This window comes from Microcaecilia unicolor, chromosome 1 (assembly GCF_901765095.1).
Source record: "Microcaecilia unicolor chromosome 1, aMicUni1.1, whole genome shotgun sequence".
In the NCBI taxonomy this organism is placed as follows: Eukaryota; Metazoa; Chordata; class Amphibia; order Gymnophiona; family Siphonopidae; genus Microcaecilia; species Microcaecilia unicolor.
In genome coordinates, this window is record NC_044031.1 from 147,651,550 (window position 1) to 147,669,118 (window position 17,569).

Consider the following 17,569-nt stretch of genomic DNA (forward strand, 5'->3'; position numbering starts at 1 on the left):
AAACACTTGAATGATGTCACCTTCAATATGACCTAACATATAAACTCGCCCTATTCTTGAACAGTTCAAACCAGAATCTACTTAGCCAGATCAAGAAATACAGGTTTAGGTAAAGGATGGATCTTTATATTTTTCAAGTAACCTATTTTGGTATCCTTGAAGGACAATCTAGATCTTCGGAGGCATGGCCACAGATCCAAAGATCCAGCATCTCAAACCAGCATTCTACCAGTTCAAGACCAGTCAGAGCTTTCTTTTGCCCTGAAAGCACTTGTGGAAGGCTGACCTCTAGTTCTTGTACCAAGAGGCTACCACTGGAGTTTGTAGCAGCCGTTGTAGCACATGGAGTCGCTAGGGGCGGGAACATATAGGGATTGCTCCTGCTCAGAATATCTCCACATGACCATCAAGGATGTACGTAGGCCCTGGGGGAGGGGAGTTGGTCTCTAGAAGGGGTCTAAATTGGAGGGAGGTGGGAGAGAGAAACTGACAGAGATACTTATGCAGGTCCAGGCTAAATATTGGCCAAGATCCACATAAGTGTGAGTGATAGCAATGAGCTTGTGAGACCCGGATAGTCAATGCTGGTGTCCAGACATGGCCCAGCATTGAATATCTGGGTCTAATTCAGCTGGCAAAGGTCAGCTTTTAAAAACATACTGACTGCCATTGGCTGAATATTGATTGGATTATTTTTTTAAACAAACATTTAATTGATTGATATTCATAGAGGAGTGAAGAAAAGAGTGTCTGATGTCTAGTAACAAGGATGTTACCCACCGACTATGTAGGCCAAAGTCTCCACAGCAATCTGCTACCCACTGACAATATAGGCCAAGAGTCACACAGCAATTCTGACACTACTTACCAACAACATAGGCCTCCCTGAACTGGGAAATCAAAACTGATTTTGCTCACAGCTTTTTTAATAGTAACAGTGGGATTTGAACCAGCCACCCCTGCATTATAAGACCAGTGCTATAACCATTTGGCAACAGCTCCACTTACTTGGATGTCCCTCCTTTTTGATTATGCCCCTCCAGATCTCGCTCAGCCACTCACAGACAGCTAAACGCGCTGTGATTGGCTGAGAGAGACCTGAAGGGGTATAATCAAAAGGGAGGAACATTCAAGTAAGTGAAGCTGTGGCCAAGTAGTAACAGCACTGGCCTTGTAAGGCAGCGGTGGCTGGCTCAAATCCCACTGTTACTACTAAAAAAGCTGTGAGTAAAAACAGTTTTGATCCCTGTTTAGGGCGAAAGATGGCCATTAAGGGAAAATGCATGTCAGGGACTTTTTTAATTTGTATGAAGTCTTTATTGAACATTTTGTATCACAAAATACAGCACTCCAGAACAAGTAAGTCATAACATAACTAATCAACAAGATCCTTTTTTTTTTTTACGAGCTGGCCGACTGGCTTCTCCTCCTTGAGATGTGAGTTGCAATAATCTAAGCCTGAACTAGCAAGGGAGTTGACTAATATGCTTAGGGCTGATTTATTGAAAAGACGATATACTGTTTAAATTAATCTGAGTTTATAAAAACATTGTCTGACCACTTGGGTATGTTTGTGCGAAAAGACAAAATCTGATCAAAAGTAACACCTAATACCTTGGCAGAAGGATAAAATGTAGGTGTCTGTGCTAATAATAAATTGGTTGTAAGAACAGCAGGATCTTTGTATCCAATAAGTAGTTTGCATGATTTTTCAGGATTCAATTTAAGCTTTGGTTAGTAAAGCCAAATAATTATATGTGATACCTTCTTGTTCAGAGCATCTATTTCATGTATGTAATTATCGCAAAGCCTAGCTAGAATTTGGATTTCATCAGTATAGGCATATGATGTTAAATCTAGGGACTAATTCAGCTTAAGAAATAGTGATAAAAAGATGTTAAAAAAGCATAGGCACACGTATGAATCCTTGATGGACTCCACATGGAAGAGCAGAAAGGCCTGAGTGCTTATTATTACAGTAGATTCCCACTCCCCAAATATACCAACAAGTTACTGAATGACAGAATAATTTTAGGCCCCCTTTCCCCCCTTTTCCAGCTCTCCCAATCTAACACCATAGTTCCCATTATGACCCCATCTAGATACATAGTCAGAAATTGCACTTTAATCCCGCATGCAGACATATATGTTTTTAACCTCCCAATCTTGAACCCCAGGAAAAAACACCAAAAAGCACCCCATTATACCACCTATACTACCTTCCTGCAGCACAAATTGTCCTACTATTTGTCCATGTCACAGGGTATTCCCAAAGTACCAAAGCAAGCATAGCACCTCTCTGAAAGCTATTGAGAATAACAGGATTATTCCACACATAAAAATTCTATAGAATCCTGATGCTCCTCCCACATCTAACTGTTTGGTTACCCAGTCAAAGACATCAATTAGATTCATCTGACATGACCTACCTCTAGTGAAACCATGCTGCTTTGGGTTCTGCAGGCCATTCGATTTGAGAAACTGTCACGTTCTCAAAACTGGAAACTAGGTTGTGAGCCCTGTAGTTTCATTGCATGCCCCCTAGTCCTAGTATTTTTGGAAAGCGTGAACAGACGATTCACATCCACCTGTTCCACTCCACTCATTATTTTATATACCTCTATGATGTCTCCCCTCAGCTGTCTCTTCTCCAAGCTGAAAAGCCCTAGCCTCCTTAGTCTTTCTTCATAGGGAAGTCGTCCCATCCCCTCTATCATTTTAGTTGCCCTTCACTGCACCTTTTCCAATTCTGCTATATCTTTCTTGAGATGCGGTTGCACCATGGAGTGATACAACAATAGGGGTTACCCAAAATGGCTTATTTCTGGAGTCTTGCCATTTCTATTAATTAATTGAGAGTTTTGCTCACACCTTTTTCAGTAGTAGCTCAATGTGAGTTACATTCAGGTACTCTGGATATTTCTCTGTCCCAGGAAGGCTCACAATCTAAGTTTGTACCTGAAGGAATGGAGGCTTAAGTGACATATCCAAGATCCCAAGGAGTAGCAGTGGGATTTGAACTGGCCACCTCTGGATTACAAGACTGGTGCTCTAACCACTAGGCCACTCCTCCACTCCATTCTTAGACACAAACAAGTTGCAAAAATTAATGAAGTACAAGACCTGGCAATAGAAATGGCAAGACTTCTTGTGTCTTCTGGTAGCACATCAATGGAAATCATAGCATTTTCAATTAGAAACACAGAAAAATGTACGCAAAGACCATATGGCCTATCCAGTCTGCCTATCACTCCTTACAGATCCTTGTACTTGTCCTAAGTGCTCTTGAATTCAGATACTGGTTTCCTCTCCGACACTTCCACCAGGAGGCCATTCCATGAATTCAGCACACTTTCCGTGAAGAAGTATTTCCTCAGGTTACTTCTGAGTCTATCCCCTTTCACCTTCATCCTATGCCCCCTCATTCCAGATCTTCCTTTCAAATGACATTGACATTGACTTGGTAGTCCGTCTCCCAACATATCATCTTCCACCAGAATGTGTACAGGGCTTGACAGCCTCATTATAAGACCCCTCATAAAAAAACAGCAGGGATTCAGCAACCCCAATATAACACATTTTATTCCACCCCTTACACTCCTTTGCCATAACTCTCTTTTTCTTTCCTCCATGAGCCTCCCATCTTCAGAAGCTAATGCTTGTGAGGTGAGAATTCAAGCAGATCTTAGTAGCATCAGCAACCTGACCCTTTCATTGCTATTCCTGGGTCAAGATTTCAATCCTGATCTTCTTCCACTATCCAAGTCTTATAGGCTTGTAAACAGGGTCTCCTCTGAGGGAGAGTACCAGCTGGTGTTTGCTTTCAAATGGACAATGAAGCTTTTGACTAATACTGGTGGTGCTACACCCTGTGATGGCTAAAGATTAGTTTCTGGAGCCCATGCACATGTCTATAGCTAAAATTCAGTCAGACTACTAGTAAGTAAAGAAGTTGGATTCAGAGAAAGAGATTCAGTGCAAGACACCTGATATTTGCAAAAGACTGGAAAATAGGGATCATTAGATGAAATAAATATTAGTTATACATTTTCCTATTGTCAGAAATGATTTGTGTGCTACTGAGGTATGCATGTAAATTAATTTGTTAATGAGCTCTTAAGCATCGGCAATTAGGTGCTAACAACCAATTATTGATGCTAATTGGCATTCATTAAAATTTGCACATGCATCTGGCTGCGCATTATTCTATAAGGCACAGTGCCTAAATGTAGTAGAGTGTAACTCAAAAGGGCTGTGACCAAGGGCGGGTCAAAAGGCATTCTGGGAAGATGCGCTGGTAGTCGTGGAGGGGCATAATCGAACGCGAACGCCCATCTCCATGTGCGTCTATCTCCGAGAATGGGTACGTGAAGGGGCGGGACAAACCGTATTTTCAAAAAAAATGGGCGTCCATCTTTTTTCCGATAATACGGTTTGTGCCAGCCAAATGCATTGGATTTGTGCAGATTTGAGCTGGGCGGTATCGTTTTTCAGCGATAATGGAAACCGAAGATGCCCAGCTCAAAATTGAACAAATCCAAGGCATTGGGTCATGGGAGGGGTCAGGATTCATAGTGCACTGCTCCCCCTCACATGCCAGGACACCAACCGGGCACCCTAGGGGGCACTTGTAACAATTTAAAAAAAACCGTAAAATACCTCTGAAGTCCATAGCTCCCTTCCCTTGTGTGCTGAGCCCCCCAAATCCCCCCCAAAACCCACTCCCCACCACGCTACAAAATTAACATAACACTTATGGCTGAAGGGGGGCACCTAGATGTGGGTATAGTGGGTTTTGGGGGTGATTTGGAGGGCTCCCATTTACCACCACAAGTGTAACATGTGGGGGGGATGGGCCTGGGTCCACCTGGCTGAAGTCCACTGCACCCACTAACAACTGCTCCAGGGACCTGCATACTGCTGTGATGGCATTTGAGGCTGGCATACAGGCTGGAAAAAAAGTTTTTAAAGTTAGGGTTTTTTGGTGGGAGGGAGTTAGTGACCACTGGGGGAGTCAGGGGTGGTCATCCCCAATTCCCTTCGGTGGTCATCTGGTCCTTTAGGGCACTTTTTTGGGACTTGTTCGTGAAAAAAAGGGTCCAAAAAAAGTGACCCAAATTCGCACTAAAAATGCCTTTCTTTTTTCGATTATCGGCCGAGGACGCCCATCTCTCCTCGTCCGATAAACACGCCCCAGTCCCGCCTTCACCACACCTCTGACATGGCCTCGTCAACACTGTTTCCACGACAGATTGCAGTTGAAGACGCCCAAAATCGCCTTTCGATTATACCGATTTGGGCGGCCATGGGAGAAAGATGCCCATCTCCCGATTTGGGTCGAAATATGGGCATCTTTCTCTATCGAAAATAAGGCGGTTAGACTACCACCTCAGCGTGACTAACTAGGGTGCCAGCATTTACATTAGGTTTCAGCAGGCATAAGTCTGGTACCTAAAGTTAGGCGTGAGAATCAGCGCTAAGGGCTATTCTATAAAGCATGCATGTCCTTGATAGACTAGTGCGTAGGGCCTATTTTTGAGCACCATTTAATGATACTGGTCTTCAATGTATAGTTAAGCTTCGGAACTCATTTCCAGAGCAAGTGCTAACAGCAAGTAATATAGCTGGATTTAAAAAAAAGGTTTGGACAAAGTCCATAAATTGTTATTGAGATGGAACTGGAGAAAGGCACTGCTTTTCCCTGGGAATAAGTAGCATGGAATTTTGCTACTTTTTAGGACTCTACCAGGGCTAGATGGGCCCTTGGTCTGACCCAGTAGGGTAATTGTGTGTCCTTTTCTTCTTACGAAATTAATCAGATTCATCTTATGAGACCTACATCTAGTGAAGCTGTCTTTTGTACTGCAATCCATTGCATTCCAGAAATATTCTCTTTTTCTATATATGCTTGAAGTTTTACTTATCCCCAGGGATACTCTTCTGCTAATTCTAAAAGCATAATATTTTGTCTGCAGAAGAAGATAGAGCTTCTGTGGGAGAACTGAAAAGAAGTAGCTTAATCAGTGTATTTGAAAGTATTATAAATGGTAAAACTTCTGATTTTGGTCACAAGATCCTTTTTTTTTCTGCTGCTGCTATGTGAACAAGAAGACTTTTTTGATGATCAGAAAAAAAAATAACTATCTCTAGAGGCATAATAACTTTTCTTGATAAAATAGGCCTATAAAGCCTTTTGCACATACTTGTTTTTTTCCAATTTTGGCATAATGAGCTACTTTGCATTACAGAATATCATTAATACCAAATTTAAATAAACTTTCATGCAAAGCAGAATTTGTGCAAGGTAAAATGCAAGGTGTTAAATCATCTCAGATAAAGCATATTCAGTTGATTCACAATACCTACTGTACACCGTCTTAGGTGAATCTCTTTATAAAGGCAGTTAATAAATGCAAATAAATAAATAAATAAATAAATAAATAAATAAATAAATAAATAAATATAACAGACTGCTGTAGGGTTCTAACAAACATAACCATATCAGCCTTTGCTAAGAAAGTAACAGTAGCTTCCAGTGTTCAATTGTTCAGGCTTTAAAATTGTGATTCTCATGGAGCTCTTCCTTAATCAGCATACAATGTTTACTGCAAGCCTGTTCATCTTTAATACCGACTGGCTAATGTACTAAAGAGGGCTTTAAACTAAATTTGCTGGTGATGGGTGAGAAAAGCTCCATAGTCATTAATAACTCTCAGGAAGGTGAGCCAACAAATACCCTTATAGAAAGTGTGGGGTGGGGGGGGAAGTAACATCTGGAGAGTCTTGTATTCCATTGCTCATAGTAAGGGAAACAAATGTCAAGATCTAGAGGCTGCAATGATAGAAGCCAACTTAGATTTAATGGCAGTCATGGAGACGTGGTTCATGGAGAACCATGACTAGGATATAGTTATACCTGGCTATAATCTATTCAGAAAGGACAGGGTAGGAAAAAGGTTGGCGGAATGACATTATATGTTAAGAATAATATTAAAGTGACAGAACTGGGGTAAGGAAGAAGCGCTGTGGGTTAAACTGGCAACAGAACAAGGAAAAATTATTTATATTGGTGTAATATACAGGCCATCTTCACAGTCAGAAGAATTGGACAGACTTAATTGAAGACATCCACAAGATAGCTAGGAAAGGGGTGATTTTAATATGCTGGACGTCAATTGGAGTGTCCCTGCTGTGAGGTCGTCTAGAAGCAAAGGGATCTTGGATTCTCTACAAGAAGAATTGTTTCAGCAGTGGGTGATGGAACCGACACAGGATGGAGCTATTCTAGACATGGTGCTTACAAACAGGGACAATGTTTCTGATGTTACAGTGGGAGATCATTTGGCATCTAGTGATCACCAAATGGTGTAGGTCAATATTAAGACAAAAGAGGAGAGGGCTTTTTCAAGATTAAAGGTCCTAGATTTTAAAAGAACTAACTTTGCAGAGATGGAGGAATTTCTCAATGAAGAGTTAGTTGAATCGGAACAGCTGAAGGAAGTAGATCAGCAGTGGCAAAAACTGGAAAAAGCTGTCAGGGAAGCCAAGAGGCAAATGGAGGAAAGGATAGTCGATATGGTAAAATTGAGGGAGAAGACATTTTTCAGATATATAAGTGACAGGAGGAAGTGCCATAATAACATTGTGAGGCTCAAAGCTGAGAGTAAGGAATATGTAGAATCCGATGAGGATAAAGCTGAACTACTTAACAATTACTTCTGCTCTGTGTTCACAGATGAAAGGCCAGGGGTAGGACTGCAGAAAACAAATGCTAATAGTGATGGATGTATGGTAGACCTGGACCGATTCTCAGAAGGCTGTGTTCATGAGGAGCTAGCTAATCTAAAAGTAGACAAAGCGATGAGGCATGATGGGATACATCCGAGGGTACTCAAGGAACTAGGAGATGTCCTGGCGGCTCTGCTGTCTGACCTCTTCTATGCTTCTCTAGAGTCTGGTGTGGTCCCGAAAGACTGGAGAAAGGCGGATGTGGTCCCTCTTCACAAGAGCGGAAGTAAGGGGGGGGGGGGGTTGAGAATTACAGACCTGTCAGTCTGACCTCAGTAGTGAGTAAACTAATGAAAACACTTCTAAAGCAGAAGATCATGAGGTATCTGTTACGTCTGTGCTCACCTCGCCCTCTGGTGGCCAGAACCGGTGGCTACTCTGGACCGTCACCCGTTCCAGATTTCAGCCTAGTCCGGTCCGGATCTTCCAGGCTGCCAGGTTTGCTTGTGCTGTTTGAGCCTGCACAGCACCCGTAGCTGCCTGGTGATTGCAGCAGCTGAGTTCCAACTGCTTCTAGGCTTATCAGCCATCTTGGAACATTTCTGATTTGCCTTTGCATTGCGTCTAAGGCCCTGGTATGTTGGTACTTGTTACACTTCTGCTAGTCCGGTTGTTTGCCTGAGATTCTTGCTTGTTTCTAGTTAGTCTGTGTTTAGTTTAGTTTAGGTTTTACTTGCTTTCCTTGCCTGGTTTCTTGTTTGTAATTCTGTGTTTAGTTTCTGTTTGTCTGTGTTCTGGCTTTGGGGCTGCTTGCAGCTCTTGGTTCTGTGTCTTGTTAGTCAGTGTTTGTTCCCTGTTTTGTGGCTATTCTGCAGCTTTCTGTTCTGCCCTTTAGCTTTCCCTTCCTTGCTCAGTCTCCTGCCTTGCTGCCCATGTTCCTCCCTTTCCCCTCTGACCCTCAGTCCCTTTGCTGCCTTGCTGTTATCCAGTCCTGCCCTGTCCAGCAAGTCCTGCCGGCCACCTGAAGCCCAGAGCTCAACTCTTGGTGAAAAGTGGCCAAGTGCAGGTGAAGTCTAACTGCTTGCCTGAGATTTGCCCTGTTTCTAGCGTGGGGTGGTAGTTTCAGTGTAGTAAATTTAAAACAAATCGGAGAAAATGTTTTTTCACCCAACGCATAATTAAACTCTGGAATTCGTTGCTGGAGAATGTGGTGAAGGCGGTTAGCTTGACAGAGTTTTAAAAGGGGTTAGACGGTTTCCTAAAGGACAAGTCCATAAACCACTACTAAATGGACTTGGGAAAAATCCACAATTCCAGGAATAATATGTATAGAATGTTGTACATTTGGGAAGCTTGCCAGGTGCCCTTGGCCTGAATTGGCCGCTGTCGTAGACAGGATGCTGGGCTCGATGGACCCTTGGTCTTTTCCCAGTGTGGCATTACTTATGTACTTATTTACTTATGTTGTGCCTTCAGTGGTGTTACAGCAAGGCTAGACAAATTTCTACATTGATTTTCAGCAATCACACACAGACAGGATGCATTTTAACAGTTTGAACAGAAGTGAATAACTCTCTCTGCCAGTACATTTGATCCAAATTCCCACTTTTATTTACTGAATTCTTAATCTAATTGCACTTTTAAACTTTATTTCACTGCAATACAGTGCCTTAGAAAATATACAGGGAGGATACTTTTATAACTGGCTGCCTAATGTTTGTGGCAAGTATGTACTGAAGTTGAACCCCTGCGTCTACACATTAACTCTTTCTTAGCCCCTTCCCCTTCCTCAGAATGCCTTCTCTTAGTTGGGGTAAATCTATGAACCCGCTGCCTGTACCTGCAGAGAATACAGGCAAAGTTACAAGAAGTCATTTCTGTGCATAAACCTCTGTTCCATATGTGATGATGGCTTTTAAAATCTCCTCCCTCCCCTGAGTGTTCACATCAGTATATTTGGTGAACTCACTGTAACAACATTCATTCTATTAGCATTGCACTGTGTTTGAGATCCATGAACAAGTGTGACTTTTAACCTCCTTCTAACAAACATTCATACACACTCTTTCAACGACACATGCATGCTTCATCGACTAGGCATATATATGCATTTTTTTTCACGGACTTTGGCAACTCGGTAGGTCTGTGAGCCAAAAAGAAGGCCACGCCTCTTCTGCATACAGTGTCTTATAAAGCTCTGCTTTTTATCCTGTGCTTAAGTTCCCACTGCTTTTACTGCTGCTGCTGCTGTGCTGTGATCCTCAGTTCAAACCAGAGCCGAGAGGACGGCTCACCAGTCTTAAGCAGTCACTAGCAGTTTTTAATTTCTTTTCGCCTGGTGAGCTTTGTTTTAGCTTTAGGAAGCATGGTGTTGTACCACAAAGAGTTTGCTGGAGCTGGCCAGAAAAGTGGGCTCCAGGTCTGGAGAGTTGAGAAGATGGATCTAGTACCGGTACCAGAAATTTTATATGGTAATTTCTACACTGGGGATGCCTACCTGGTGCTGTATACCGTCAAGGAAAACAATAATAACTTCTATAATCTACATTTTTGGCTAGGTAAGTACTCAGATGCACTGTATTTGTAAAGAGAGAAAAAGAACTACACTAGGTCACATTTTTCAAATTAAAAAACTTGCATGCTTTATGATTCATCAACTGCTATTACATAAACAGTTTTTTTTAAACATAGGTGTGTATTTGTTAAGCTAAGTCAAAACATGATGAAGAAATAACCCAAGTAAAAATAAGGTGCAATTTGTTTTGCCTCGCTCATCTTCCTGAAAGTTACAGAGAAATGTTAGAACCTGCAAGAACTCATCCTTGCTTTTTAAATATAATCCTTGCAAAAATATGCACAAAATGCTGAGTACACTGGCTGTGTCCTGGTTGATTTCATCACCAAACCTCTTCCCCTTCCCCTTTTTAGGATGCAGCACTTATAGACAGGGTGGACCACTACAAGGAAATGTCTTGAGGCAAGAAGAACCTGAAAGACACACACTGGGCTCTTAAATTTCCCCTTCAGTTGCTGCTGTTCATATCTTTTTATACTGCATAAAACTAGTTAGTGTCTATGGGATCTCCTTTCTGCTCTAGTTCCTGTGGGTTGATCCTTAATGTATTTGGAATTATACAGGACAGCTACTGTTTAGAGTGGAGGAGTAACTTACAGGATAAAGTAGTAGCCTGTAAACCAGAAAGATTAAGGTTCAAATCTCGCTGCAGTCTTTCTGGCCTTGGGCAAATAATTTAACTCACGATTTCTTCAGGTACAAACTCAGGGATCATCTTATTAAAATGCCTAACAGGCAGGCTTGATGCATCCTTGCACGAAGCTTATTTCTAGCCCAGCTGTCAAAAAGGGCTTTTTTCTATTTCTTGACTATATGGCCATGCATTAATATTAGGGTTAATGCAGGCCATTTTAAACGTAGGGGCCTTTTACTAAGGCATGTAGGCACCTACATGTGTCCAATGAGCGTCACATTGGAACTACTGGCCAGCTACTGCGTGCCCCAGACGGTAATTCCATTTTTGACATGCATCCAAAACACACGGTAGAAATTTTCTACCGCATGGCTCTTTCCTGGTGGTAATCGGCAGTGTACGTGTGCTGATGATTACCACCTGGTTAACACGTGAGACCTTACCGCTAAGTCATTGGGTGGCGGTAAGGTCTGAAGCCGAAAATGGACGTGCACTGGTTTTAATTTTGCCGCGCGTACATTTTCAGCCACAAAAAAAAGGCTTTTTTTGCAGGCACGCTGAAAAATGGACCTTCGTACATCCAAAACACGAGCCTACATCGGCACAGGCCATTTTTTGACATGCCTTAGTAAAAGAACCTCTTAATGAAGGAGCACTTACCACTTTTCGTTTAGGAGGCACTACGGTCCCCCACGTTATGGACACACTGACCAGTTATCATGGCGGAAATGCCAACACACTAGCTAATTAGTGCATCCACATCCATTCTCTGTCTCTGAGTTGCCCCCTTCTAAAAATACACAAAATAAATAGTGCGCACTTAGGGGAGAATTCTATAAATCGTGCCTAAAAAATTGGCACCAAGCCCCCCCCCCCCACACACACACACTTAAGTGCTATTCTTTGAGCTATGTCTAAAGTTAGCTGTGGTTTATAGAATAGCACTTAAGTCATGGGTATTGTGCATAAATTTAGGTGCATCCATTTGCACTAACAAAAATGTGGTGCAAATGCCCCCCTAAATTTAAACATGGAACTCCCTTATTCTATGATTGCAAGTGAAACCCAAAACCATGTCCATGATCCACCCCAAACCACCCATAACCCCCATTTTCAGGATTCACGTAAAATTTAGGCGCGGATCATGTGCATACATCTTAATTGATTCCACTTAGTTGCAAGAATTGCTTGTTAAAAAGCCAATTATTGGCCCTTATTGACTCGTTATTCAATTAAATGGCAAGCGCTACAAGTGGCCTCAGTGCATGGGAATTCCACATGCTAAAACTAGCGCAGGCCAATATAAGGGGCCCTTTTACTTAGCCATGTTAGGTGCTAACACGCACCTAATGCAGCAAAAATGACCTAACACAGGATGTGCTAACAGTGAGGTAAAAAAAAAAAAAGGTCATTTTAGAAACCCTTACACATGTAGATGGCATGCACATGTAACTGATTTTACAATGCCATAGTTGAAATGCATGATTTAAAAAAGGCACTTCTTCTGGGCATGGTTTGAGTGAACCAAAAAATTATATATGTACTTTATTTATTTTTATTTGTTAGGATTTATTTACTGCCTTTTTGAAGGAATTCACTCAAGGCAGTGTATAGATCAAACATGAGCAATAGGCAGTTAAAGCAGTAAAATTATTCAAATAACAATACAAAGTATGGCATGGTATACTACTTACAATGACAACACAATATATACTAGAACATTATAATTGGTAGTGAAGGGTAAGGCAAAGTTGTAACATATAGATGAGTAAGAAAGTAGGAAGAATTAGAAAGTAAGGTGATTGATTTGAAGAAAGTTGCACATGAGGTCAGAGAGATGGTTAAATATTATCTCAGCTAGGGTAGGAGTGGATAAACATGTCCCGCTGCAGTATGTGCAGCCCAAGTCAATCCTTGTGTGTGTGAGTGAGACTAACAAGTTAGTTACTTCTTCCGTTAAAGGCTTGGTTGAAGAGCTAAGCTTTCACCTGCTTCCTGAAGTAGAGATAGTCTTGTGTTAAGTGGAGCCTTTCAGGCAATGCATTCCAGAGTGTGGGGGCTACTCCGGAGAAGGCTCGCTTGCGGGTATCACATCGTGTAATGTCTTTTGGAGAGGGTGTAGTTAGTGAAAGTCCTTGGGAGGACCTTAGTGTCCTTGGCGGTGTGTGGAGTATCATCCATATTCTTTAGATACTCGGGGCCATTTCCTTTCAGGGTCTTGAAGATCAGACACAGAGTTTTAAATATTTCTTATCTTTCACAGGTAAACATGTAACGTTATATTAATCTAGCTGTTCTGATGACATCATAGGAGTAAAGATGGCATCTGTGACTAAAAAGAGCTAAATCCTCTTCCCCTTTAAACACCTCAGGCCAACATTCAAAGCAATTTACGTGGACAAGAGCCTCTCCTGTCCACTTAAATTGCTTCCTGACACCTAAGTGGGGATATTCAGTGGCACTTAACTGGAAAGTGCCACTGAATATCCCCTCAGACTGCCCAATTAAAAAATGGGCAGATCAGGGGTGGCACTGGGGACAGCACTAGGGAGGAGTCCCAGGTTATGCGGGTGCCAGCATCCACATAGCTAAACAGCTTAATTTAGGACAGTTCAAAAGTGTCCTAAATAAAGCCGCTTAACTATGCGGATGCTGGCTCTGAACATTGGGCCAACACACACATAACTTATATAAAAAAAGCCTAAGGCATAAGTTTGGTGCCTAAAGCTGGGCACGGAAACTGGCGATAAGCACTATTCTATAAAGGGCACACACTTTTTATAGACTAGTGCTTATCACCAAACTTTTCCAGCCCCCATTTTTGAGCACCATTTATACAATTCCCCCCTACGGGCTAGATTCTATATATGGCACCTGAAAAATCCACATGGACTAAATTTCCGCCTAAGCCTATTCTATAAGCGGTGCCTAGATTTAGGCGTGGTATATAGAATACGCTTAGTTGATATCCTAGTGCCTAGAACTACATGCATCCATTTACACCAAGGGAAATGTGGTGTAATTAATGGTGCATAGATTTAGGCGCAGAGGGTCATATTCTATAAAAGTGCATGTAAAGTTTGGAATGCCCATGAAATGCCCATTTCCCCGCCCATAACCACACCCCTTTTGGCTCTGCCCATTAGAATGTAGGTGCTGTGGACTACAGAGTACGCTAAGCGAGTTATACTTGTAATAATTAATTATGAATTAGTGCTCATTATTTCTTGTTAAGTGCTGTTAAAAACGTTTATTGGCTTCTTAAGCCAATTCAGTTACGTGTGTTGTTACAGAAAATGTTTGGATTTCAGTGTGGTGCAGAAACTTAGCATCATTTAGGAGAAGGACCCCTTAGTTTGGATTTTGAGACGTTCCAGACCCTCTTTATTTATTTTATTTGTTACATTTGTACCCCACATTTTCCCACCTGTTTGCAGGCTCAATGTGGCTAACATGGTGCCGGAGAGGTGTTGGTAGACTCCGGAGTAAACAAATACAAATACTAGGTTAAGTTATGGTAGGAAAAGGTTCATGTGGTGGGAACCACATAAGGGTTCATGTGGTGGGACCACATGAAGGAGAACAAGAACAGAAGGAATTGTTTGGTGATCATTACGAACTGTAGTGTTGTGGTGTCGCGTAGTTCAGGCATTTATGTTGGGTCAGGAGGGTATGCATTTTGAAACAGGTGAGTTTTTAGTTTTTTCCTGAATTGGAGGTGATCGTACGTGGTTTTCACGGCTTTTGGTAGAGCGTTCCACAGACAGAATATAAGCTAAGGTAAAATGTGTTGATGAATGGTTTACTTTCAGAAACAGTTGTAATTTGGGTGGAATAAATTTGTGATAATTAGTGTAGTTGGGAAGGCTATTTAAGAAGTGTAAATCATGGGGTGGGTGGGCTTAAACTTAAAACTTGTGGACTGTGTTTCCTGCAAAATCTATCTGTAGAATCTATATAAATAATGGCCAAAAACCAAGCAAAGCCAGGTAGACTTATCTGTGGTCTTTCAGTACTGGAGGCTGGATTCAAAAGACCTCATGGGAGGCTCCAGGTCCCTCAATCAGAATCTTAAACCACACCTAGGCAATTCAAAACTGTTTGAGGAAACCAGGTGGGGGAAGGGGGGTTCAGCACACTTTTTGATCAGCGGGAAAGAGCAATGCAGAGTACAAGCAGCCTTAATTCCAGATTTTGAGATTACTTGATATGTTCTTGTGGTTAGGAAACCTTCAAGCCATTTGAGTATATTTCCTCCAATCCCGAGCTTGTGGAGTACTCTCATTAATATGTTATGGTTTACCATGTCGAATGCACTAGACATGTCAAATTGAAGGAGGAGGATGTTGTTACCTATTGCTATTTGCTGCTTGAATTTGGCTAGGAGAGTGAGTAGTACTGTTTCAGTGCTGTGTAGAGGGTGAAAGCCTGACTGTGATTCATGTAGTATTGAGAATTTGTTTATGTAATCTGTAAATTGTATGGTCACCATGCTTTCCATCATTTTGATTGACAGTGGGATGAATGCTACCGGTTGGTAGTTGGTGATTTTGTTTGCTTTTTTCGAGGTGTCTTTTGGTATCGGGGTGAGTAGAATGTTGCCATGTTCCTTTGGGAAGAGACCTTGCTGGAGCATTCAGTTTAGGTGGGATGTGAGATCTTCTATGAAACAGTCAGGGGCGGATTTCAGTAGGTAGTTGGGGCAGGTATCTAGTTTGCAGTGGGTGTTGGCGAATCTATTGAGCATCTGTGCTATTATGTCAATGGTTAGGGGGGCGAAGTTCAGCCAGATGCGGTCAGTTGGGTATTCACCCATGGATGGGTCAAGTTCATCTAGGAAGTTTTCGATGTCGGAGTTGTCTTTGGGTAGCGTGTTGCGTAGGTTTACTATTTTTTCATAGAAGTACTTAGTGAGTTTGTCTGCAGGTGGGATGTCTGTGTTAGATGCAGTGATCGGGTTGGTATCTAATAGTTTGTTCACGAATTGATATAATTTCTTTGTGTCTTTGTAATCTAACCCTATTTTAGTTTTAGAGTAAGATCTTTTGGTCCGTCTTATTGCCTATTTGTATTTTCTTTGTGCTTGTTTCCATGTGTTGAGTGCTTGTTCATCTTTTGATTTTTGCCATGCTCCCTCAAATTTCCTGACTTGTGTTTTTAGTTTTTTCAGTTCATCGTTGAACCATGGTATCGAGCTATGCTTGCGTGTGGATCTCGTTCGTTGTTATGATTCTGCCGGTTTGGCTGAGGAGGAGGGGGGACGTCTCTTCTGATTGGCTGCCAGGGGTTGTGCTAACGTCAGGGGATAGTACTTTAGCCTGCAGCTGAAGAGTTTCTCTGCTTTTGTGTTACTTACTTGGTGGTAACAGGAAAGCCTGATAGGTTTCTCTCAGAACGTGCTCTAGGTTCTGACAGGGATATGTGTTGTATTAGAGTTTTCTTTTCCTTCCCTCTGGGTTAGCTGCTGCTGTGTGTGTGTGTGTGCCTAGTTCTGTAATCAGGGTCAGCTGCTCATTTGTTTAGTGGGGGCTGGGCATTGCTCAGCCTCCGGGGCTCTGGGCTGAGTGAGAGCGTTCTCCTTTGTTTGTTTGTTTTAAGGATTTCTCTTCCCAGTGTCCCGGCCTGCTGGCTCAGTGAGTTTAACCCTTTGTGTACTGTGTGTTTGTATTCCTGCCTCTGCCAGTGTGTTTGTTGGATGGGCCCCACTCCCTCTCGTGAAGGGAAGCGTTCTCTTTGATTGTTTGTTGATTTATGGCACTCTCTCTCTGCTGGCTCTACAAGCTTAACCCTTTGTGTTCCGTGTGCCTCTGTCTACAGTGGGTTTGAGGCAAAGGCTTTCTGCCTTCCTTTTGTGTCTGGTTCCTCTGGCTTCTGCCTGGGGCTCCTACCCTGGTGGGGGTGGGGTTGCTGTGTTAGTTCCCCTATCCTGCGCTAGTCCCCTGCGTGGGCGTGGCCCGCTCTGGTCCTTTGTTTCCCCCTCTGCTCTATTGCTGGTGTTCAGCGCGTGTCTGGCATCTTGGAGCCCTCTGGGTTCTTTCACCCCTCCCTGTGTGTGATTGGGTTCCAGTTCAGCCGTGAGGCTCGCACGAGTGGCTCTGTGTGCGTGGGTTCCGGTTCGGCTGCGAGGCCCGCCTGTATGCCTATTTCCCTTCTTCCTGAGGGACTGTGGGGAGGGGTAGCTTAGGGAGTATTGTGTAGCTGGGGTGTGCGGTGGTGGGTCGGTCTCCCCTTGGCCTAGGTTGGCGCCCTGCTGGCCTCGGCCAGGGCCCAAGGGCTCACGACCAACCCAACGGATTACATTCGTAGTGGTGCTATTTCATCTAATATGTGTTTGCATATTTTATCCCATTCCGAGAGGTAGTTTATGGATTCTGATTGTGCTGTCCATTCGTTGTTGTATATCAGTTGCCAGAATATTTTCGTGTCTACATGTCCTCTTGTTGAGTATGTTGAATGTTCTTGGGTTTGGTGTTCTCCCTTCCTTCGCCATTGTAGGGATATATTTAGTTTATAATGATCTTGTTTTACCTATAACTGTTTAAGGTAAGATGTTATCTGATTCTAAATCTCCTAGGTACTTGTAAATGGGTAAACAATTTATCATTTTTTTCATTTCCATTATTATTATTGTT

The 17,569-nt window shown here is 42.5% G+C and overlaps 1 protein-coding gene across 1 annotated transcript in view; it reads left to right on the top strand.

Moving 5' to 3' along the window:
• Positions 1-9,974: 9,974 nt before the first annotated feature.
• The window catches only part of SCIN (scinderin), a 208,545-nt gene continuing 200,950 nt past the window's right edge, over positions 9,975-17,569 (top strand). The window contains exon 1 of the mRNA XM_030201180.1: positions 9,975-10,286. Coding sequence (XP_030057040.1) covers positions 10,094-10,286 — 193 coding nt within the window. The 5' untranslated portion in view covers positions 9,975-10,093. The remainder of the gene's footprint in view (positions 10,287-17,569) is intronic.